The sequence below is a fragment of the Mytilus galloprovincialis genome, chromosome 8, assembly GCF_965363235.1.
Source record: "Mytilus galloprovincialis chromosome 8, xbMytGall1.hap1.1, whole genome shotgun sequence".
Classification (NCBI taxonomy): domain Eukaryota; kingdom Metazoa; phylum Mollusca; class Bivalvia; order Mytilida; family Mytilidae; genus Mytilus; species Mytilus galloprovincialis.
The window spans coordinates 30176230-30200695 of record NC_134845.1 but is presented as its reverse complement, the minus strand read 5'-3'; the positions used below and the strand labels follow the sequence as shown (position 1 = coordinate 30200695).

At 30.9% G+C, this 24466-nt stretch overlaps 2 protein-coding genes across 2 annotated transcripts in view; one reads left to right on the top strand and one right to left on the bottom strand.

Annotated features, from left to right (window-relative positions):
- Positions 1-24466, top strand: part of LOC143085522 (uncharacterized) — a 169973-nt gene that overhangs the window by 24746 nt on the left and 120761 nt on the right. The gene's annotated exons all lie outside the window — the stretch shown is intronic.
- LOC143085521 (sentrin-specific protease 1-like) overlaps positions 6545-24466 on the bottom strand; it is a 32285-nt gene continuing 14363 nt past the window's right edge. The window contains exons 7-14 of the mRNA XM_076261906.1: positions 21517-21614; positions 19909-19947; positions 18395-18505; positions 16159-16329; positions 14409-14488; positions 12816-12873; positions 10761-10856; positions 6545-9942 (exon numbers count right to left, since the gene is read on the bottom strand). Coding sequence (XP_076118021.1) covers positions 9880-9942; positions 10761-10856; positions 12816-12873; positions 14409-14488; positions 16159-16329; positions 18395-18505; positions 19909-19947; positions 21517-21614 — 716 coding nt within the window. The 3' untranslated portion in view covers positions 6545-9879. The remainder of the gene's footprint in view (positions 9943-10760; positions 10857-12815; positions 12874-14408; positions 14489-16158; positions 16330-18394; positions 18506-19908; positions 19948-21516; positions 21615-24466) is intronic.

Sequence of the window (24466 nt, the reverse complement as noted above, 5' to 3'; positions counted from 1 at the left end):
TTTTCTCAAATTTTTTTTTCCTCAAATTTTTTTTCTCAAATTTTTTTTTTCCTCATTTTTTTTCGTTTCATTATTCAATTTCTTTTTCCTTTTTCGATTTTTATTTCCTTTTTCATATTCATTTCCTTTTTCGGTTTCTATTCCCTGAATCGGATTCTATTTTCTTATTGGGTTTCTATTTCCTTATTCGGTTTCGATTTCCTTATTCGGTTTCTAGTTCCTTATTCGATTTTCATTTCCTTATTCGGTTTCTTTTTCCTTTTTCAATATTCATTTCCTTTTTCGTTTCTATTTCCTTATTCGGTTTCTGTTTCCTTATTTGATTTCTTTTTCCTTATTCAATTTTCATTTCCGTATTCGGTTTCTATTTCCTTATTGGATTTTCATTTCCTTATTCAATTTCCATTTCCTTATACGGTTTCTTTTTCCTTTTTCAATATTCATTTCCTTTTTCGGTTTCTATTTCCTTATTCAGTTTCTATTTCCTTATTCGGTTTCTATTTCCTTATTCGGTTTCTTTTTCCTTATTCGGTTTCTTTTTCCTTTTTCAATATTCATTTCCTTTTTCGGTTTCTATTTCCTTATTCAGTTTCTATTTCCTTATTCGGTTTCTATTTCCTTATTCGGTTTCTTTTTCCTTATTCGTTTTCTTTTTCCTTTTTCAATATTCATTTCCTTTTTCGGTTTCTATTTCCTTATTTAGTTTCTATTTCCTTATTGGGTTTCTATTTCCTTATTCGGTTTCGATTTCCTTATTCGGTTTCTAGTTCCTTATTCGATTTTCATTTCCTTATTCGGTTTCTTTTTCCTTTTTCAATATTCATTACCTTTTTCGGTTTCTATTTCCTTATTCGGTTTCTATTTCCTTATTGGATTTTCATTTCCTTATTCGATTTCCATTTCCTTATTAGATTTCTATTTCCTTATTCGGTTTCTTTTTCCTTTTTCAATATACATTTCCTTTTTCGGTTTCTATTTCCTTATTCGGTTTCTATTTCCTTATTCGATTTTCATTTCCTTATTCGATTGCTGTTTCCTTATTCGGTTTCTATTTCCTTATTCGGTTCTATTTCCTTATTCGGTTTCTATTTCCTTATTGGATTTTCATTTCCTTATTCGATTTCCATTTCCTTATTCGATTTCCATTTCCTTATTCGGTTTCTTTTTCCTTATTCGGTTTCTTTTTCCTTTTTCAATATTCATTTCCTTTTTCGGTTTCTATTTCCTTATTCAGTTTCTATTTCCTTATTCGGTTTCTATTTCATTATTCGTTTTCTTTTTCCTTATTCGGTTTCTTTTTCCTTTTTCAATATTCATTTCCTTTTTCGGTTTCTATTTCCTTATTTAGTTTCTATTTCCTTATTGGGTTTCTATTTCCTTATTCGGTTTCGATTTCCTTATTCGGTTTCTAGTTCCTTATTTGATTTTCATTTCCTTATTCGGTTTCTTTTTCCTTTTTCAATATTCATTTCCTTTTTCGGTTTCTATTTCCTTATTCGGTTTCTATTTCCTTATTGGATTTTCATTTCCTTATTCGATTCCCATTTCCTTATTCGATTTCCATTTCCTTATTCGGTTTCTTTTTCCTTTTTCATTATTCATTTCCTTTTTTGGTTTCTATTTCCTTATTCGGTTTCTATTTCCTTATTCGATTTTCATTTCTTTTTCGATTGCTGTTTCCTTATTCGGTTTCTATTTCCTTATTCGGTTTCTATTTCCTTATTCGGTTTCTATTTCCTTATTGGATTTTCATTTCCTTATTCGATTTCCATTTCCTTATTCGATTTCCATTTCCTTATTGGGTTCCTTTTTCCTATTTCGATATTCAATTTTGAAAAATATTACAAGTCCAAACTTTTTTTGCCCCAAAATTTTTTTTCCTCAAAATTTTTTTTTCCTCAAAATTTTTTTTCCTCAAAATTTTTTTTTCCTCAAAATTTTTTTCCTCAAATTTTTTTTTTTCTCAAATTTTTTTTTCCTCAAATTATTTTTTTCCTCAAATTTTTTTTCCTCAAAATTTTTTTTTTCTCAAATTTTTTTTCCTCAAAATTTTTTTCCTCAAATTTTTTTTCTCAAATTTTTTTTTTTCCTCATTTTTTTTCGTTCCTTATTCAATTTCTTTTTCCTTATTCGATTTTTATTTCCTTTTTCATATTCATTTCGTTTTTCGGTTTCTATTCCCTGAATCGGATTCTATTTCCTTATTGGGTTTCTATTTCCTTATTCGGTTTCGATTTCCTTATTCGGTTTCTAGTTCCTTATTCGATTTTCATTTCCTTATTCGGTTTCTTTTTCCTTTTTCAATATTCATTTCCTTTTTCGTTTCTATTTCCTTATTCGGTTTCTGTTTCCTTATTTGATTTCTTTTTCCTTATTCAATTTTCATTTCCTTATTCAGTTTCTATTTCCTTATTGGATTTTCATTTCCTTATTCAATTTCCATTTCCTTATACGGTTTCTTTTTCCTTTTTCAATATTCATTTCCTTTTTCGGTTCTATTTCCTTATTCAGTTTCTATTTCCTTATTCGGTTTCTATTTCCTTATTCGGTTTCTTTTTCCTTATTCGGTTTCTTTTTCCTTTTTCAATATTCACTTTCTTTTTCGGTTTCTATTTCCTTATTCAGTTTCTATTTCCTTATTCGGTTTCTATTTCCTTATTCGGTTTCTTTTTCCTTATTCGGTTTTTTTTCCTTTTTCAATATTCATTTCCTTTTTCGGTTTCTATTTCCTTATTTAGTTTCTATTTCCTTATTGGGTTTCTATTTCCTTATTCGGTTTTGATTTCCTTATTCGGTTTCTAGTTCCTTATTCGATTTTCATTTCCTTATTCGGTTTCTTTTTCCTTTTTCAATATTCATTACCTTTTTCGGTTTCTATTTCCTTATTCGGTTTCTATTTCCTTATTGGATTTTCATTTCCTTATTCGATTTCCATTTCCTTATTCGATTTCCATTTCCTTATTGGGTTCCTTTTTCCTATTTCGATATTCAATTTTGAAAAATATTACAAGTCCAAACTTTTTTTGCCCCAAAATTTTTTTTCCTCAAAATTTTTTTTTCCTCAAAATTTTTTTTCCTCAAAATTTTTTTTTCATCAAATTTTTTTTCCTCAAATTTTTTTTTTTCTCAAATTTTTTTTTCCTCAAATTTTTTTTTCCTCAAATTTTTTTTCTAATTTTTTTTTTTCCTCATTTTTTTTCGTTTCATTATTCAATTTCTTTTTCCTTATTCGATTTTATTTCCTTTTTCATATTCATTTCCTTTTTCGGTTTCTATTTTCTTATTGGGTTTCTATTTCCTTATTCGGTTTCGATTTCCTTATTCGGTTTCTAGTTCCTTATTGGATTTTCATTTCCTTATTCGGTTTCTTTTTCCTTTTTCAATATTCATTTCCTTTTTCGTTTCTATTTCCTTATTCGGTTTCTATTTCCTTATTTGATTTTCATTTCCTTATTCGATTTCCATTTCCTTATTCGATTTCCATTTTTTTATTCGGTTTCTTTTTCCTTTTTCAATATTCATTTCCTTTTTCGGTTTCTATTTCCTTATTCGGTTTCTATTTCCTTATTCGATTTTCATTTCCTTATTCGATTGCTGTTTCCTTATTCGGTTTCTATTTTCTTATTCGGTTCTATTTCCTTATTCGGTTTCTATTTCCTTATTGGATTTTCATTTCCTTATTCGATTTCCATTTCCTTATTTGATTTCCATTTCCTTATTCGATTTCCATTTCCTTATTCGGTTTCTTTTTCCTTTTTCAATATTCATTTCCTTTTTCGGTTTCTATTTCCTTATTCGGTTTCTATTTCCTTATTCGATTTTCATTTCCTTATTCGATTGCTGTTTCCGTATTCGGTTTCTATTTCCTTATTCGGTTTCTATTTCCTTATTGGATTTTTATTTCCTTATTCGATTTCCATTTCCTTATTTGGTTCCTTTTTCCTATTTCGAAATTCAATTTTGAAAAATATTACAAGTCCAAACTAAATTTTTTTTTTTGCTTCAAAATTTTTTTTCCTCAAAATTTTTTTTTCCTCAAATTTTTTTTCCTCAATATTTTTTTCTTGAAACTTTTTTCCTCAAAAAGTTTTTCAAATTTTTTTTTCGTTTCCTTATTCGTTTTCTTTTTCATTTTTCGATTATCATTTCCGTATTCGGTTTCTTTTTCCTTATTCGATTTTCATTTCCTTATTCGGTTTCTATTTCCTTATTCAGTTTCTATTTCCTGATTGGATTTTCAATACCTTATTTGATTTCCATTTCCTTATTTGGTTTCATTTTCCTTTTTCTATTTCTATTTCTATTTCCTTATTCTGTTTCTTTTTCCTTATTTAGTTTCTATTTCCTTTCTTGATTTTCATTTCCTTTTTCCATTTTCATTTCCTTATTCGGTTTCCCTTTTCCTTTTTTAGTTTCTCTCATCATGCTGAACACTGCCAACCTGCCAGAGTTTGCCCAAACTAATGATTTTTAATATTTTGGTGAAAAACTGTTATTTGACCCCTCTGTTCTATTTTTAGTAATGGTTGCCATGTTTTTTTTACGGATAACAATTTGAAGCATACAGTTTGTGCAGCATACCCTAGGAAATAGACCTGCTAAGATTGATCAAAATCCATTCAGTGGTTTCAGAGGAGAAGATGTTTGACAAATTCTTTACGCAATGACTGATGACCACAGACACCAAGTAATGGCAAAAGCTTACATTTCCTTTGGGAAGGCGAGCTTAAATGCTTAGAATTGAAAACTGGTTTTATTTTTTAAATGTATAGGGTAATAAATGCATGTAACAACCACATTTTAGCAAGAAGCGTGGAACCACATTTATTTCTATATTGCAACAAATCTAACAAACTTGTACTTCATTATCGATTCTTTCTAATGACAGTTTTAAACAAGGAGTTTGAAGACTTCCTAAATTGTATTGTATTGTTTACTTGATATTGCATGTGTATTCAGCATAAAAACATTTTATTTGCTTTTTAGTACTAGTTGTTATTTCGATTTTAGCGTCCCTGATGAATAGTAATCTTGCCGTAGATGAAACACGCATCTGGTTTACCCATTATTAGCGCGGTATCAAATTTTACCAAACAATTCAATAAAAACAAAATCCTTTTGTATGATGTCATCAATTTATTTAGTACCAAGACCATAACAAATAAACTGTAGTCAAGTATAAGTACTAAAACACTACTTTAGTATTCATAGTAAGGTTCCAGTCATAAATTATATGCAGCAATTCTGCATGTACAATAACAGTTTTTTAAACACTGATATAGTTCTACAAGAGTGCACACACTGAAATGTCTCGCCTTCTATACTAATCATTTGCTATATATGTCTCTGATATTATGTTGATAGTCCTAAGTATAAAGCTTTATTACAACTGTCTCATAAACTTAACATTAACCAAGATAACTAAACAAAGACCAATGAACCATGAAAATGAGGTCAAGGTCAGATGAACCATGCCAGGCAGACATGTACAGCTAACAATGCTTCTATACAACATATATAGTTGACCTATTACTTATAGTTTAAGAAAAATAGACCAAAACACAAAAAATTAACACTGTGCAATGAACCGTGAAAATGAGGTCATGGTCAAAAGAAACCTGCGCTACTGACATAAAGATCATAAAATATTTCCATACACCAAATATAGTTGACCTATGGCATATAGTATTAGATAAATAGACCAAAACTCAAAAACTTAACTTTGACCACTGAACCATGAAAATGAGGTCAAGGTCACATGACATCTGCCCGCTAGACATGTACACCTTACAATCATTCCATACAACAAATATAGTAGACCTATTGCATATAGTATGAAAAAAACAGACCAAAACACAAAAATTCAACTATAACCACTGAACCATGAAAATGAGGTCAAGGTCACATGACATCTGCCCGCTAGACATGTACACCTTACAATCATTCCATACAACAAATACAGTAGACCTATTGCATATAGTATGAAAAAAAACAGACCAAAACACAAAAATTTAACTATAACCACTGAACCATGAAAATGAGGTCAAGGTCAGATGACACCTACCAGTTGGACATGTACACCTTACAGTCCTTCCATACACCGAATATACAAGCCCTATTGCTTATAGTATCTGAGATACGGACTTGACCACCAAAACTTAACCTTGTTCACTGATCCATGAAATGAGGTTGAGGTCAAGTGAAAACTGTCTGACAGACATGAGGACCTTGCAAGGTACGCACATATCAAATATAGTTATCCTATTACTTATAATAAGAGAGAATTCAACATTACAAAAAATCTGAACTTTTTTTTCAAGTGGTCACTGAATCATGAAAATGAGGTCAAGGACATTGGACATGTGACTGAAGGAAACTTCGTAACAAGAGGCATCTATATACAAAGTATGAAGCATCCAGGTCTTCCACCTTCTAAAATATAAAGCTTTTAAAAAGTTAGCTAACACCGCCGCCGCCGCCGCCGCCGGATCACTATCCCTATGTCGAGCTTTCTGCAACAAAAGTTGCAGGCTCGACAAAAACTGTGCAGTGCTTGTCCATGCATTATTTCAAAACTAGTATTTTGGAAAATACATATTTCACTTTATGGGAAAATACACTTGTTGTTTATTAGAAAGTCAAGTAAAAACAAGAGTTAAAAAATGATAAAACATAACTTCAGTACCATATACATGGAAAAATACAGAATCTATGTTGCATTGTTTATGAATAAAGCATATTTCCCTTTTTATTAGTTTCAAAGAAAGTTTAAAAATATCATGCACCTTTACGTCAGACAAAAAACCCAGAAATACAGATATGTAGAACCTATTTATTTATTATGTGATATAAAATACATACTAGTACGTTATTCTTATATGCCATTTGCATTTGGTAATGAAATTGAAAATTAACACTCCGCCTTCAAAAATATAACAAATTGCGTTAATTGTTAAAATCAAAGTTTTATTTTGGATTATCCCGGATACAGTAAAATCAAGAGTATTCATTAAACCATTGCTAAATAATTATAAAACTATGCTTGTTAACCCTTTTTATTTACACTCATGGTGTAACACCACTAATTCGGGCCAGGCCAGAAAGAACATACCAGAAAGTAGTACATATTTAACACAAAATTGTTCCTACGCATGGACACAACTTTCAAAATGTTTAAAATATTTTATTAATTTTGGAATCAAATGAAAGCTGCATGACTGGTGATCATTGTAGAACAATTTTGGACTGATAAATTTGAATAATAAAAAAATGGCATGAAATTTAAAAAGGAGGGTACATTTTGCCTTTTTGTCAGATCGGAAGTACCTGTTTTGGTACATCCGAAGTTCCAGGAACCAGTTCTTTCTTATATGCCATGTAAGGTATGTTGATTTTTTCAGTACATGACACCAGAAGGTGTTGCTTTGACATGCAATGATTGTCACTTTATTTGAACTTAAGATAAAAGAGCTTTAACCACTCGAAATTGAGGAATTTAACATAGAAAGCAATGGGGCCATTAATTAGTGGTGTACTTCCTTATATACAAAATGTACAAACAAATCTATAATAAAGCTGTTTATTCCATTTTGACAAAACTTTAGTAGTTTTTCTATATGAATTGGATTGTGAATAAAAATGCATATTTGCTTGCCAAAAAAAGTATATTCACCGCGCTAAACGTCACATGCTTTTACATGTATAATTTTGGTTAATAGGTTTGATGTACAATTGATTTGGGTAAATAATTTTTATAATAAAGATTTCTCTCGGAAATTGAAATAAAACCATCAATTTTGTTTCGGTAAATATGTGGATTAATTGACTGTTGAAAAACTGATAATCAGATATGTACCTCACCAAGAGACGGTTATTGTATAATACAAAATGTACAAAAAATTTAAAATCTAATATACACTTGCATAAAATAAATATCTATTCAATTCTATAATAAAGTTGAAATGATACTTGCATATATATACAAAATCACATCAAGTAGACACTGATTATAATACATAACATATATAAAGGTTGAGGATGAACATGGAGGCGGCCACTTTCAATTTAGACAAAAACCATCTGAAAAGTGACATTTTTCAGCATATTTGTTCGATTTTTCATATTTGAGCTTGAATTGGATCATTTTTAATGACTAAATTAGTTAAAATCTTTCACATAATTTAATTGAATCAAATGAAATAGACACTTTAAGTGTTTAAAAAGTGGTCAAAATCTTTCGTCAGATGAACCTGAAATTTGAGGCCAAAATCTGTCCTTACAGGAGTACTCCTTTATCAAAAATATAATAAATAAGAGAAATGAAATAAGATATGCTCATGTTTTCCATTTTGAGTTTACATAATTATTGTTTCTAATTTTTGGTTAAAAAAGCCGTTTTTAAATTCTCAAAAATTGCAAAAAAACTTTTGTTTATTTAAACTAAAATCAATGCTTTTGATTAGAAAAGAGCACCCTACATTCGAAAATGCATCACATTGTGTTGTTTCTTTTGTAAACTACTATATAAAAGTACACATATGCAGTGTACATTTACTATAAAAATGTACAAACAATTGAAAATCAAAATAAAAGTAAGCTTTCAATAACACACTTATCATAACATACATGTGTACGCAAATTTCAAATAATTGGCATCATATATAAATCTAGTATAATACAAACCATTCAATACCAAAGGCACAAATAATTAGAGTAAGGCTAGCAAACGCCTATCCTTGCACTTTTGCTTATACAATTTCCCCCAAAATAAAGAATCAACAAGTGAAACTGCGAGGTACTGCTCACTGATGATACCCCCGCCGCAAGTGGATAATATAAATAGTGTAAAAATATGCAAGTGTTCGGTAAACAGGAAGTTGTTGAGTGATGAATCTGAAAACGCATCACACAGTATAGCTGACTTATATAAATCCTGAAACCAAATCTCAGAAATCCTTGTATTGTAGTTCCTGAGAAAAATGTGACAAAAATTTTCAACTTGGCTATCATGTGTAAAATCATACAAGTGTTCGGTAAACAGGAAGTTGTCGAGTGATCAATCTGAAAACGCATCACACGGTATAGCTGACTTAGATAAACCCTGAAACCAAATTTCAGAAATCCTTGTATTGTAGTTCCTGAGAAAAATGCGACGAAAAAATAAATAGTGTAAAAATATGCAAGTGTTCGGTAAACAGGAAGTTGTCAAGTGATGAATCTGAAAACGCATCACAGGGTATAGCTGACTTAAATAAACCCTGAAACCAAATTTCAGAAATCCTTGTATTGCAGTTCCTGAGAAAAGTGTGACGAAAATTTTCAACTTGGCTATCATGTGTAAAATCATACAAGTGTTCGGTAAACAGGAAGTTGTCAAGTGATCAATCTGAAAACGCATCACACGGTATAGCTGACTTAGATAAACCCTGAAACCAAATATCAGAAATCCTTGTATTGTAGTTCCTGAGAAAAATGCGACGAAAATATTCATGGGACAGACTGACTGACGGACGGACAGACAGAGGTAAAACAGTATACCCCCCCTTTTTTAAAGCAGGGGTATAAATATATAGATATGCTACCGTGTATGGATACCAAACACACCAACTATAAGCATTGATAATATGTACAGACTGGCTAGCATACACCTAGTATCACTACTTGCATACATCTAGTATCACTACTTGCATACACCTAGTATCACTACTTGCATGTACAAAAAAACTAAAATAGTGGTCTTAATTTACAAAATTTGACACCACCTTAGAGTAAATGGTAAATTCATGCAAGCAAATTCAAAGATAAGAACAACATGTTAAAAACAACTGTTTAAGTCACTTTCAATGTAAATCTGGAGGACACTTTACTGGCATAGAATATTTATTTGATGACTGCTTTCATTATTCTTTGTCTTATTCTTTGTCTTGCAGTAGCTATTTCATTCTGAAAAAAAGGTACCAACAGTTTGCATTACATTCATCCCTATTGGTTAGTTACCTTTCATTACATATTAATATAGCTTATAATACCTCATGGCATAAATATTTTTAAAGGGGTAATATATACTAATGGAAAATGAAATTTGCATAGTTGGTAATGAGATATTAATGAGAATTTTCATTCATTTACTCCAATGTCATTTACATCAAAATACTGAATTATGAATTAACAAGAAAAAAAGCTATTAGTGTTTTCTCAGGAAAATTGCTGCATTTTGTCCCATTGTTCTCAAATTGGGTTATGCTTTCTTCTACCAAAAAAGTGTCCTGGATTATTTTCCAAAATGCAAATCAATACTATATAGAGCTCATGTTGTTATGTTATATGCATTAAATTTATTATCATTTGAACAAAATTAATGTCAAAATAAGGTCAAATGACTGTAAAGAGAAGTACATATAAAATGGAATCATATTTACAATTTCAATAAATATGTAATTACATTGCATAATTAACTTTTATATTTTCATTTTTGGTGTTTTAACACCATTTGAAGTACCACGTCTGGCCATTTTTGTGATTCTCAAGTTTTTAATTGGCAGGGGAAGTCTGAGTACTTGGAGAAAACCACCTAACTTGAATAAAAAAAAACCAACAATACTAGTAAATTAGAATAAGGATGATCCGATCAAGTGCACCAGCACCCGGTTTAATCTCACAATCTCAGTGTTGACTTGCTAGAAAAACAGTAAAGATAATTTAGACTACTCGTCCACTGAGACCCCCCTAATAAGATGATGATTTATTATATTGGTTCTTACCTTCGTGAAACACAAAGTCTGTCCACCTGCTAAAGCTTCAGAATATAGGAGGACAAATACACCACAGTCATATCCGTTTTCTTGGAGACTTATTTTCTAGAGATACAAAAAAAAGATTTACAAATTACCTCTGATTTCAGAACATTGATTATTTTTTAAAACTTGTGAAAAGATATATCATATTAAAAAAGTTATTTGTGAAAAAAAATGTGAATAGATAGGACAATGGAATATCATAGTGAATACAGTGTTTTCGCAAACAACGTCCCTGGTCATGTATACTATGTTTCAAGCTGATGGGAATATTAGCCTGGTGATCTGGAAGAACTAAAATGGATGCACTGGTCGAAAACAGTATGCTAGTCTTCTATTATATGTGGGACAGGGCAGAAAACAAAATATAAAATACTGCAATATACAACATACACTGAATTACAGGCCAATTAGATGGGATTTGCACATGTAAATAATGGTGGGGTTAAATGTTATTGGTGACATGACAAGATCTTCCCTTAATCTTGGATAATGCTTTAGCAAATCTTTATAATATAAATAAGAAGATGAGGTATGAGTTCCAAACAGACAACTGTCCATCTAACTCACAATGTATTTAAAGTTAACAATTACAGTTCAAAGTAGGGCTTCGCCACAGATGAGCCTAGGCTCACACAGTTATAAAAGGCCACGAAATTACCAGTGTTTACAATTTAAAACAGGAAAACCAAAGATCTAATCTGTATACAAATTGAGAAACCAAAAATTGTAAATTAATCACAACAAAGGACAACCACTGAACAACAAATGCATATATATGCAGCGAGTTAAATGCTTAAGCAGGTGTGTCAACCTTCATTTTTACCTCATACATTAGAACAACATTAAAACATGAAAAGACACCATCAAATATTCATTGAAAACTAGTTATAACAAAAACAACACTAATCAAATAGGTATGATCCCCAATACAATCTAAACTACCATTTGACTTAAATGGGTGGGGGCTATATTTTGTCTAAAAGAATATTTATTCCCAATTTGATGAAAAAAAATATTTTGTTCAAACAGTTGACAAAAAAAAATATTGAGTCCAGATTTTCCCCACACCTTTTAGTATTTAAGGAGTAAGTTTGGTAAGGGCCATATTTGGCCTCAATTATAAAGTTCATAGTTACAAGACAATAAATGTTTTAAGTTGCCTTAAAGACAAGTGAGAAAGTGAAACAGAACTGTTTTTGACAAAGATTAATTCTAACACGTTGGTTTTTACATCCCAAAAAGGTCAAGATAAGGGATTTTGTTGAAATTTGACAAAATCAGCTGGATTTCCACCAAATTAACATGATTAAGGACCAGGAAACATAGAGGGCAGGCGTCGACGAACTAAATATTCAAATAAGACATGTGAAATGTCTTCAAAAACATTATTTCAAAAGATCTACGTTGTCAACGTATGCGTTCTATGTTTTCTGTCCAATAATCTATGGAAATTTTACCCTTTTTCATTGATTTTTTCGTGAAAGATCAATATGAGTACAACTTGTGACGTCATAATGAACTGCAGAAACGTAAGTTTTTCAACAAAATGGCTTATTTCCTATCTAGTCACTGTACTAGCTATAAAATATTGGGATATTGGTCAATAAATCTGAATCTGAAATTTACGCTAAAAAAGGGTGCCATTTTAGGACCTTACCGAACATACTCCTTTTGGAAAAATATTATCTGATTGATAGTGTTGAAAAAAATTAATATCAAAAGTGGTATCCCTTAAATAAACTATTCAAAGGTTACTACATATTATTAACACGGTAAAATTAACTTTTAATATAATAATTGAGTTGTTAGCAGTGTTCCAATACAATTAACGCCATAAAACAGGCAAAAAAAAATTATGGGAGGAAGAAACAGACAGACACACACACAATCAGAAGTAAAACTTGAAGCTTTTTTTTGTTGAGTAACTTAAAACCTAATATTAACAAAATAATAAAATCTCCCTGGCACAATTAAGTAATACCAAAAAAAATTTATACTTAATTATTGTTGATTACATACATGTTTTAGTTTCTTTGTGTAGCTAAGATCTATGCTGAATTCTTTTTTATACAGGGATCTGAAACAAATATAAATTAAATAATTATTATATAAACATGAAGATTAAAAGATCCTGAATCAATCACCCATTTTTTTTCTTCTTATGAAACAAGAGTGCACACGCTGAAATGTCTCGCCTTCTTTACTAATCATTGATATTATGTTGATAGACCTAAATATAAAGCTTTACTACAACTGTCACATAAACATGATAAACTCAACATTAAACAAGAAAACGAAACATTGATCAATGAACCATTAAAATGAGGTCAAGGTCAGATGAACCATGCCAGGCAGACAGGTACAGCTAACAATTTTTCAATACAACAAATGAAATTGACTTATTGCTTATAAATTAAGAAAAAACAGACCAAAACACAAACACTTCACACTCAGCAATGAACCGTAAAAATGAGGTCAAGGTCAATTAAAACATGCGTAACAGACAATTAGATCATAAATATTTTCATACACCAAATATAGTTTACCTAATGCATAAAGTATTGGAAAAATAGACCAAAACTCAAAAACTTAACTTTGACTACTAAACCATGAAAATGAGGTCAAGGATTTGTTCAACTATTAATTTGATTTTAAAATGGGCGTCAAAAATAACGCTCTTGAAAAATGGAAAAAGAAAATTATCTAGATGAAAATTCAGATCATGAGAACTATATAGTCCAAAAACACATTTCAAGGGGACATTGAAACTCATACAGAAAACAGTTTGTTAGTATGGAATGTAAGAAAGCGGTTTAACTTGGTTATTTTGCCAAATAACTTTCCCTGTGTTCCAACAGTCCCTGAAATTCATTGGTCTCTACAGAGTAAACTCGATAAAGTCTCGGAACCATTTTAAAAATAAAGTGCTAGCATTGTAATCGTATAAACCAGGTATCTACAGGACAAAAATTTACTTATAGGAATGAAGCCTAATAAAAATATCGAAGGCTGAGATATCACTAGTACTTTTGGGGGCTTGCTGTTCAGTGTGAGCTAAAGCTCTGTTTTGAAGGCCGTACTTAGACCTATAATTGTTACCTTTTTATATTCATTTGTGACGTGGATGTCGAGTTGTCTCATTGGCACTCATACCACATTTGTTTTCTTATATTGAGTGTGTAAGTTCAAACACAATCTTTAATAATTAGCTTCCTTGCTAGCTTAATCGTAAAGTCATTCCCAGGTATGGTAAACTATAGCATCCTCCTTACAGAGTAGTTTTAAAGTTCACTGGGCTAATAGATTGGGTAGCTGTCGCACTAGTGTATTCTCAAAGGAAAGTAGTTTATCTAACATTCTTTTTTTATATAATGATGACTTCATACTTCAGCTGACAATGAAGCTAACCAAAGTTTTGTTTAACCTTCACACTCAAGTCTGATGGCTGTGTTCTTATTTTGAATAACTTACTGATAGTTTTTGATTAAACAAATAGAATGAATCTGGTTCTAGACCTTAACTGTAGCAGTTATAATCTATAATTTTACTATGTTGATGAATGTATTCTACATATACATGATATATACAATTATTACAGACAATATATATTACCGTATGAATTCCACTGCCTTCATGTTTATTACCCCAGATGAATCCAAGACAAATACTGTTTGATTTTTGGACTGAACAACCTAAAGTAATATAATTGTAATTCATAAAAAAAATGACAATAAACTACAGAAGCATATATAGCGCCACACAGGTTTTCTACATAGAAAATGTCTGTACATGTACCTGGTCAAGAACATGACTGTTATTTTTCAGTCATTTTGTCATTTGACATGTTTGATGATTTCGAGCCTTTGTATAACCTTTCCCATTTTTAATTCCCCTTGTTTTTTTTTTTATTTACTTTTTAGAATATACAGCTTTGGTTAAACTGAAGTTGTTGCACTATAAATCTAAAAATGCACCACTAGTATAACTTGTTATGAACTTGTTGTTGATGTTATGAACTTGTTGTTGAATCCAGATTTCAAACAGTTATAATATGTAGATCCGGAAGAAAAAAACAAGACAGAATAAAAAAACGGACTGACTGATAGACAGATCAAGAGGTTAAAAATCAGGGGTATAAATATAACAGTTTGTGTGGTGATGATATATATAATGTTTGTGATGTTCATAATTCCCCTGAATCACATACATGTACGTCCATAATGATTTGAATTTCAATGGTTTCTGCTTTACAATTTAAGTTTTATGTTCAAATTTTGATATCCACATTATCGCTACTTTTACAAAAATTATGTAACAGAAAACTTCCATTTTTATTAGTTATTAGCCATTATAAACTGAGCCAAAAAAATTTGGCAACAAATGGTCCAAGTACAGTTATTTCGTAGTGCATTTCTTTTAGACAATAAATGAAAATTAAAAAAATCCCACCTGCGCTTTCTCAATAATATTTTTACAGTGTGTTGTACTACTTTTGGGACAAATTATATCAAAATTATAGAAAACTTCATCAGCTCTAACTCAAAATATGGACAATTGTATGTTGAGGGGGTCATGAAATCTTTTGACAGCTTCTGAAGTGCTAATTTTTGACCTTTTTCAGCTGGACCTAATCACTACTTTACATTAATATTTATGACCCAAATTTTTTTAAAGTGTCATTTTACCCCCCAACTTGCAATATGAGGCATAAAACATGGAGAAATAAATTTGGAAGGGGTATAACAGACATTGGCAAGTAACACACTGTCCACACTAAGGACTATATTCGTGGACAACGAAAATCAAAGGACGATAACTGTGTACTCGGACCAAATATGTAAAATTTTTATCTTATTACAAAATGATAACAACATATAATTCTAATAATTACAAAATGGAAATATGACATATCAGAAGCAACATGAATGATTATCACTCACATTCACTAAAAATTTCGCTGTATGGAGGGCAATAGGATCAGCATGCAGAAATGAGTATATAGTGTTATTCAAAATCAATTTTCCATCCATGCTCCACATGCATAAATGAAGAAGTGGCAAGCACCCAAGAAGCTGCCCCAAGTCTATGCACTACTCTTGTGGCCAGCATATCTGTTTATGTCTTTTTCTGACCAATGAAGTATGACTGTTAAAACTACAGGTAGATCTCAGTATTATGTCAATGATATTAACAAAAAGAAATGGCAGAGACAACAAAATAAAAAATTGAAAAAAATGTTGCTAAACTTTTTTGGCTCAGTATATGTTGTAATTTTGATTGGACATTTTAAACAAAAACTTAGGAGTAATGCAACATTGACATCATGAAAACAAAATCTGACCCTACCATAAACAAAACTTACCAATAATGACCAATGGTTATTGGATGGTACAGGTATAAGCACCATATCCACAGTATTGATAGACTTAATACTTTTTAAATCATGCTTTTTTTCTATCAGAAAGAAAGTGTCCAGACAGAGCACCAAATCTCTGTGGTCTCTTTGAATAATAGCCAGATAGGCATTAATAACCTGAAAATAAAATTTCAATTATGAACATGTTTAAAATCAAAAAAATCATTTCTAAAAGGTACATGTATATCAAAAGTGTATTAACAAACTAGAACAGTTATAATAAAACATTGGAAAAAGGTCCTTTGAAGTTCTACTTGAATAAGATAACATTGTACATGTTAATTGTAAATAATCTAACAATTGCATAAGAATGATTGAGCCCAAAAATTTTAAGAGGTATCATTTGGATAAGGAATAGCAGATTCTTACAATATTTTTTTTCCTAGATGGACTTTATACTTTATAAAATGGTGCCACTATATCAATTAAAATTCCTGTGTATAAATTCCTGAATGTACTGCATTAATTAGTATATCAACCGGGAGTCCTGATAAATGGACCTTGTTTCACTGAAAGTATCTTATATATATATATATATATATACTTTTTCACTCTTTTGGTCTTTTGGAAAATGTTGTTTGTGCTGTTTTTAGACCCTTCTACAACGAAATTTGTTTGACATGCATACGTATAAAAATTGCGGTTTTTATCCAACGCCGTCATAGGTTTGAACGTAGTTTTCAATTTAGGCTCGTTTATATATATATATATATATATATATAGCAAAAGTAAATAAACACGGTGTACAGAATGTGTATAATAAAAATTTTAAATTTGCAAAAAGTAAAAACACAATAATATCGAACTCCGAGGAAAATTCAAAAAGGAAAATCCAAAATCAAAAGTCCAAACACATCAAAGTATGGATAACAACTGTCATATTCCTGACTTGGTGCAGGCATTTTCTAATGTAGAAAATGGTGGATTGAACCTGGTTTTATAGCTAGCTAAACCTCTCACTTGTATGACAGTCGCATGAAATTCAATTACAATGTACATTGTCAACGATGTATGAACAAAACAAACATACTCAAAGAGTAAAAATGTCAAAAATAGGGGTACAGCAGTCAATATTGTGTTATCATCTTAATATCACAATAAAAACAACAAATGTAACGAAGAATCACAAAAAGGCATACATCAAATTTAACATACTCATTTTGCTTTTCTTGTACCAATTAATTTATGTATATAAAAAGTCTACCCGTAAAGGAAAGAAGGTTTTCATTGCTGGTGTAAAAATGCTTGGTATATGCGCATATTCAACAAAAGACACAGATGGATTAATGACAAAATTGTGTTTTGGTGATGGTGATGTGCTTGTAGATCTTACTTTACTGAACATTCTTGCTACTTACAATTATCTTCATCTTAAATGAACTTGGTCCATTAATTACAGAGGAAAATATTTTGTTAAAAAACAAAAATTTACATAATTTATGAAAATTGTTAAAAATTTACTGTAAAGGTCTGTAACTCCTTAAGGGGTCAACTGACCATTTTTGTCATGTTGACTTATTTGTAGATCTTACTTTGCTGAACATTATTGCTGTTTACAGTTTATCTCTTTCTACAATAATATCCAAGATAATAACCAAAAACTGCAAAATTTCCTTAAAATTGCCAATTCAGGGACAGCAACCCAACAACCTATTGTTCAATTTATCTAAAAATTTCAGGGTAGCTAGATCTTTACTTGATAAACAATTTAACTTTGTCAGATTTGCTCTAAATGCTTCGGTTTTAGAGTTATAAGCCAACATCTACATTTTACCCCTATGTTCTTTTTTAGGCAAGGTGAGCTAAAAACAAGAAACGAGTATTTAAATAACATAAACAAACGACAACTACTGTACATCAGATTCCTGACTTAGTGTTTGATTTATAATGCTATTTTCTTTATTTTTTTAAAACTATATTTTCAGTACTAAGGACTTTTAATTTATCAAAATATAATTTGTCCTTGGTCAATATAATCTGAACAGAACCATATATAACTTATTGACCTCGTCAAATGTTCATGATTGATACATATTTGTATCTTCTATGTTGCTTTGTTGGTAGGGTTTGAATTTCAGTATTGGAAGTTTCAAGTGGCATGTTCTTGTTCTTGTGAGCACCAGGTTTTGTTGTTGGGTGTTGTTTGTATTTACAAGTACTTAGGTAATCAGGTACGACTTACTTGATCATTCAGCCATCGTCCATCGTCCAGACATTCAAGATTGCTTTCATAAAGGAGAAGAGAGCCTATTTTGCCAATAACTGGATCTGTCTCCAAATTTTCCACGCAATGCTATGAATAAAAAAAAAAAAACTTAATAATTATGTAATATGGATAAAAAGAATTCTAATCAAAGGATATTTCTTGCTGATTGTATTTACTTCACATAGGCTCTTATGTTAAAGTTAAAGCCCCCCGCTGGCATCCGTCTTGAATGAGGGATTGGCTACAAAGAAACAACACTTGGTCAGCACCTCATACTGAACATTTCAATGTGCGCTGTTTTAGTTCCTTCAATTCTGTGGTTCTCTAAATTAGAGACATTATAGTATTTCCCATCGGGTCCTAAATGAAACTAGATCCCTGTCTAGCGACCATCTCAGATTATGGATCGGCTACAAGGTACCAACACTCGGTCGGCACCACATTATAAACATTCATACCATGCTTAGTTACATTCTATAGAGAAGTTCTCTAAAGAAAGATAATTGTATGTATTTCCCACAGGGTCCCATGTTAAACTAAGCCCTTTATGGCTGCCATCTTGGATGAATCAGCTACAAAGTAACAACACTTGGTCATCATCTTATGAGCCATATGCAATCCATATTCGGTTTCATGCCATTAAGTGGTTCTCTAGAGGAAGTTCAAAATGTAAAAAGTTAATGGATGGCGGAAGCCATGTTATGAGAAAAGATCACTTGACTTTTATGGAGTGAACTTATATTATAGGACAATGGGGTTAATAAAAAATGTCATCATTCCGGGCATTTTTGTTTTCCACATTATTAATAATAAAAAAAATGAACACATTTATGGTAGAATCCTACACCGATGCCAATGTTATATGTCACATAAAAGTAAGTTCCAGAATATCATCATCAGTTAAATTGTGTTCATCTGCCTATGGCATGTAAGAGATACATTTGGAAGATATAATTGTACAGCTCAAGAAGTCACATTGTGTTTTTTTTTACTTATCTATTTATATAAATATATATGTGTGAACAACGGAACAATGGATCATAATAAGGTTATCAGGTTATAGAAACTATGTTCCGTAATTAGTAATTCGTAATTGTCCCCATTTTCAGTTATTCCACTGTTCCTTTTTCAAACGTTTCACATTTTAGTAATTACCGATATGGGTCATGTACTTTTAGATTGCATAAATTGGTGCTTATCAAAGGTTGCGTACATTGGTGCATATATAGACTATATACACAATTATCTCAAAAGCAAGAACGTGGCTCAAAAGATTTTTCCACATCAGTTCACATCAGAACTTCATAAGGCTTCATCAAATCTACATTTGGTTTGGTTTTTTAACTGGTACCTATCTTAAGCAGTGTCCCCTGACATCTCCTCCAGCTAAGTAATCAATAAATCAAACGAAAAATTATAACATTTTAGACCAACAGTATTATATTAAAATTTCAAAGTTTACCACTTCATCTTACTCTAATTTTACTTACCGAATCTGTCTGTTCGTAATACAGGATATAGGCGTTATTCTTAAAAAAAAATAATATTTTGTTCATTACATTTTAACATTAAAGTTGAGATGTCATTTTCCCATACCATGTAAGGTTTCAAACAGTGGTAATTTGATTTCTCTTTTAAAACTTAGGTACACGTTTTTTTACTTGTAGGCTATTTCCTGCTTTTTTCACTTCACTCCTTTAATTAAAACTCTCAACTTCACCTTTTTTATTTTTCATTGAACCTTCAACAAGCCCTATTAAAATTTCGCAGTTGTGGATATAACTTAATTCCAATTTGAAAATTGATATAAAGATCGAGTTGTAAAACATTGATATCAAAACATCACGCATGATTCAAAAGTTCAAAAGCTATTTACACCTAAAAGACCAACTGATAAATATCCAGTGGAAATACCAATCCATCTTTTAGCCTGAAAAATGAAGGCAATATCCAGGCGACAAGCATAACTTGTTGAATTTTTACTAAGTCCACATCCTGAAAAAGTTACCCACTCTCTATTGGACATCTTTGAAATTGATCTCGTTCAAGCTTTTATTTTTGTTTTCAAGGCCATGAAAGTTTATTGGAAATCTTAGAATAACAGAAGGTGGTATTCAGGCGACAAGCATACACGTATGATTTTTTACCAAGTTCTCTTCCTGAAAAAGTGGCCCCCTATACAGATTTTTGCAGAAATCTATTCAATCTAACCATTTATATTACAAAAACTTCAAATAAGTTTGAAGGAAATCCCACATAAATTGAAGGCACTATCCAGGCAACAAACATAAATGTGTGATTTTTTTGAACATTCAGGTCACTCTCTTGAAAAAGTGGCTCCTTCATGGATATCTGTGCAAGTCATTCAGGTTTATCAGGGTATTACAAGCTGTGCAGATTAAATCATATATACAGACTTGCTTGTTCAATAACTATAACATAAAATTCACTTGATGTCACATTGCAATTTCTATATACTTTCATTTTCATGTTACAATCATAAACCATGATCATGATGTAACCCAATATTGCACAGATATTTTACAGATACATCAAATATAAAAAAGCTGTTTTAGTGATACTAATATAAACATCATTATCACTGAACTAGTATATATTTGTTTAGGGGCCAGCTGAAGGACGCCTCCAGGTGCGGGACTTTCTCGCTACATTGAAGACCTGTTAGTGACCTTGTGCTGTTGTTTTTTCTATGGTCGGGTTGTTGTCTTTTGACACATTCCCCATTTCCAATCTCAATTTTATATCTGTTTTAAAATACCTATCAACTGTCAAACTTATTGGATTGTTTTCTCGCCTCTTGATTGATTTAGTGGTAACGAAACTCATCATAGATACCAGGACTAAATTTAGTATATATGCCAGAGGCGCATTTCGTCTACAAAAGACTTATCAGTGACACTCAAATCCCAAAAATTTAAAAAGGCCAAATAAAGTACGAAGTTGAAGAGCATTGAGGACCAAAATTCCTTAACGTTTTGCCAAATACAGCTATGGTAATTTATGTCTGAGGTAGAAAAGCCTTAGTATTATACACCTTAATGTTATTGTTGTATACAAAAGTTTATGAATGTTATTACCTGAATAGATGTATTAGTCATGATTCCTTTGTCTTCAATATTCACCAGCTCATCATTATAACACACAATTTTCTCTTCCTCCAGTGTCAATGTATAGTCTGTTAAAAAAGGGGATTAATAAACAAATAATCGAAATAAATGATGTTACACACACAATGGGTCTGTAAGTTACCTAATATAATTAATTTAGTTTTTATATATAAGTCTATATTCGATTCTAATATTACGTGCTTCTTTCGCTTTATGAATAAACCCATGCTCTAAATCATATAAAATTTGTTTGCACATGCATATATTGACTACTGCAGAATAATTAATTTATCAAATTGGCATGCATTTAATATATTTCACTTCCAAACTCTTAAATGATGCACATTTTTGTTAATTTTTGTTAATAATTCATTTATTATGATTGTAATGTGTTGCAATTGGAAATTGACATATTTGACCTAATAATGTCATGCTGGCTTGTTGAAAACTCCTCCCTCTGAAAAATCACATTGCCAGTCGTTAGCTTGTTTACAAACAAACAAGAGGCTCTCAAGAGCCTGAATCGCTCACCTTAATTCTTTTGGTTAAATCTCTCATCAATGATTATTTTGGCTTTTCAATTTATTTAAATGTTTTTTGGATCGTCCTATTTTCCTCAAAAGCCAAAAAAAATAATCATTTTCTCCTATGTTCTATTTTAGCCATAGTAGCTATGTTTCTCGACATACAAGGAAATAAAATATAAAATTTATACTAAATACTCTGAAACTCATTTAGCCTAAGTTTGGCTGAAATTGATACAGCAGTTTCAAAGGAGAAGATTTTTTAAAGTAAGTCAACATGATGAACAAATTGCGAAAAAAGTCCTTAAAGGGCAATAACTCCTTAAGGGGTCAATTGACAATTTTGGTCAAATTGACTTAATTGAAGATCTTACTTTGCTGAACATCATTGCTGTTTACAGTTTATTTCTATCTATAATTATATTCAAGTTAATAAACAAAAACAGCAAAATTTCCTTAAAATTATCAATTCAGGGGCAGCAACCCAACAACAGGTTGTCCGATTCATCTGAAAATTTCAGGGCAGATACATTGGAGATCTTGACCTGATAAACAATAACCCCAGGTCAGATTTGCTCTGAATGCTTTGGTTTTTGAGTTATAAGCCAAAAACTGCATTTGACCCCTATGTTCTATTTTTAGCAATGGCGACCATGTTTGTTGATAGATCATAACTTCGGATACAATTTACAAACCAAATACCCTAAGGAACATTCAGTTAAAGTTTGGAATTATTTGGCCCAGTAGTTTCAGAGGAGAAGAATTTTGTAAAAGATTTTTAAGATTTACGAAAAATGGTGAAAAATTGACTATAAAGGGCAATAACTCCTAAAGGGGTCAACTGACCATTTCCGTCATTTGACTTATTTGTAAATCTTACTTTGCTGAACATTATGGCTGTTTACAGTTTATCTCTATCTATAATAATATTCAAGATAATAACAAAAAACAGCAAAATTTCCTTAAAATTATCAATTCAGGGGCAGCAACCCAACAACAGGTTGTCTGATTCATCTGAAAATTTCAGGGCAGATAGATCTTGACCTGATAAACAAAATAGCCCCGGTCAGATTTGCTCTAAATGCTTTGGTTTTTGAGTTATAAGCCAAAAACTGCATTTGACCCCTATGTTCTATTTTTAGCAATGGCGACCATGTTTGTTGATAGATCATAACTTCGGATACAATTTACAAACTAGATACCCTAAGGAACATTCAGTTAAAGTTTGGAAGTATTTTGCCCAGTAGTTTCAGGAGAAGATTTTTGTAAAATATTACTAAGATTTACGAAAAATGGTTAAAAATTGACTATAAAGGGCAATAACTCCTAAAGGGGTCAACTGACCATTTCCGTCATTTGACTTATTTGTAAATCTTACTTTGCTGAACATTATTCCTGTTTGCAGTTTATCTCTATCTATAATAATATTCAACATTATAACAAAAAACAGCAAAATTTCCTTAAAATTACCAATTCAGGGGCAGCAACCCAACAACGGGTTGTCTGATTCATCTGAAAATTTCAGGGCAGATAGATCTTGACCTGGTAAACAATATTACCCCTTGTCAGATTTGCTCTAAATGCTTTGGTTTTTGAGTTATAAGCCAAAAACTGCATTTGACCCCTATGTTCTATTTTTAGCAATGGCGACCATGTTTGTTGATAGATCAAAACTTCGGATACAATTTATAAATTAGATACCATAAGGAACATTCAGTTAAAGTTTGAAAGTATTTGGCCTAGTAGTTTCAGAGGAGAAGATTCTTGAAATAGTTTACGACGACAGACGACGGACGACAGACGCCAAGTGATGGCATAAGCTCACTTGTGAGCTAAAAAGGGGGGTTCATTGAAGACCCTACACAATCCAACACTTATTCACATCCGACAATAAAATTTCATTCACTATTGCTCAGGCAAAAATAATCATGAATATAATGCCTACCCATGTTAAAACTTCAATAAAGTATAGCTTGCATCAATTATTTCTTAATTTGTGACACAGATCTGGTAAAAAGTCTCAATAACTAATTTATCCAACTGGAATGTATAATGATTAAATTCAAATATATGTTTAAAATATAAATGTTCAATAACAAATTGAATATTCTTTTAGATAATAAATCAAAATTGTCCAAATACAAAATATTTGACAGCATTTCTTTATGGTGCCCACTAGATATTTACCAATTTTTCTAGGAAAATTGACTAACACATGAAAAAGTTTTTGTCATTGCTCATTTGCTGGAAGTCTGCATCTGATAGTTTATCTTTGAAATGTTAACTTCTAAGTAAGTAAAAAAACAAACACTCAAGAACAAAGTGATATTCGTCTTTAATTTTGTTTTCGCTTCAGAATCTACAGATGTGTTCCCAATGTATACTCATGGAAAAAA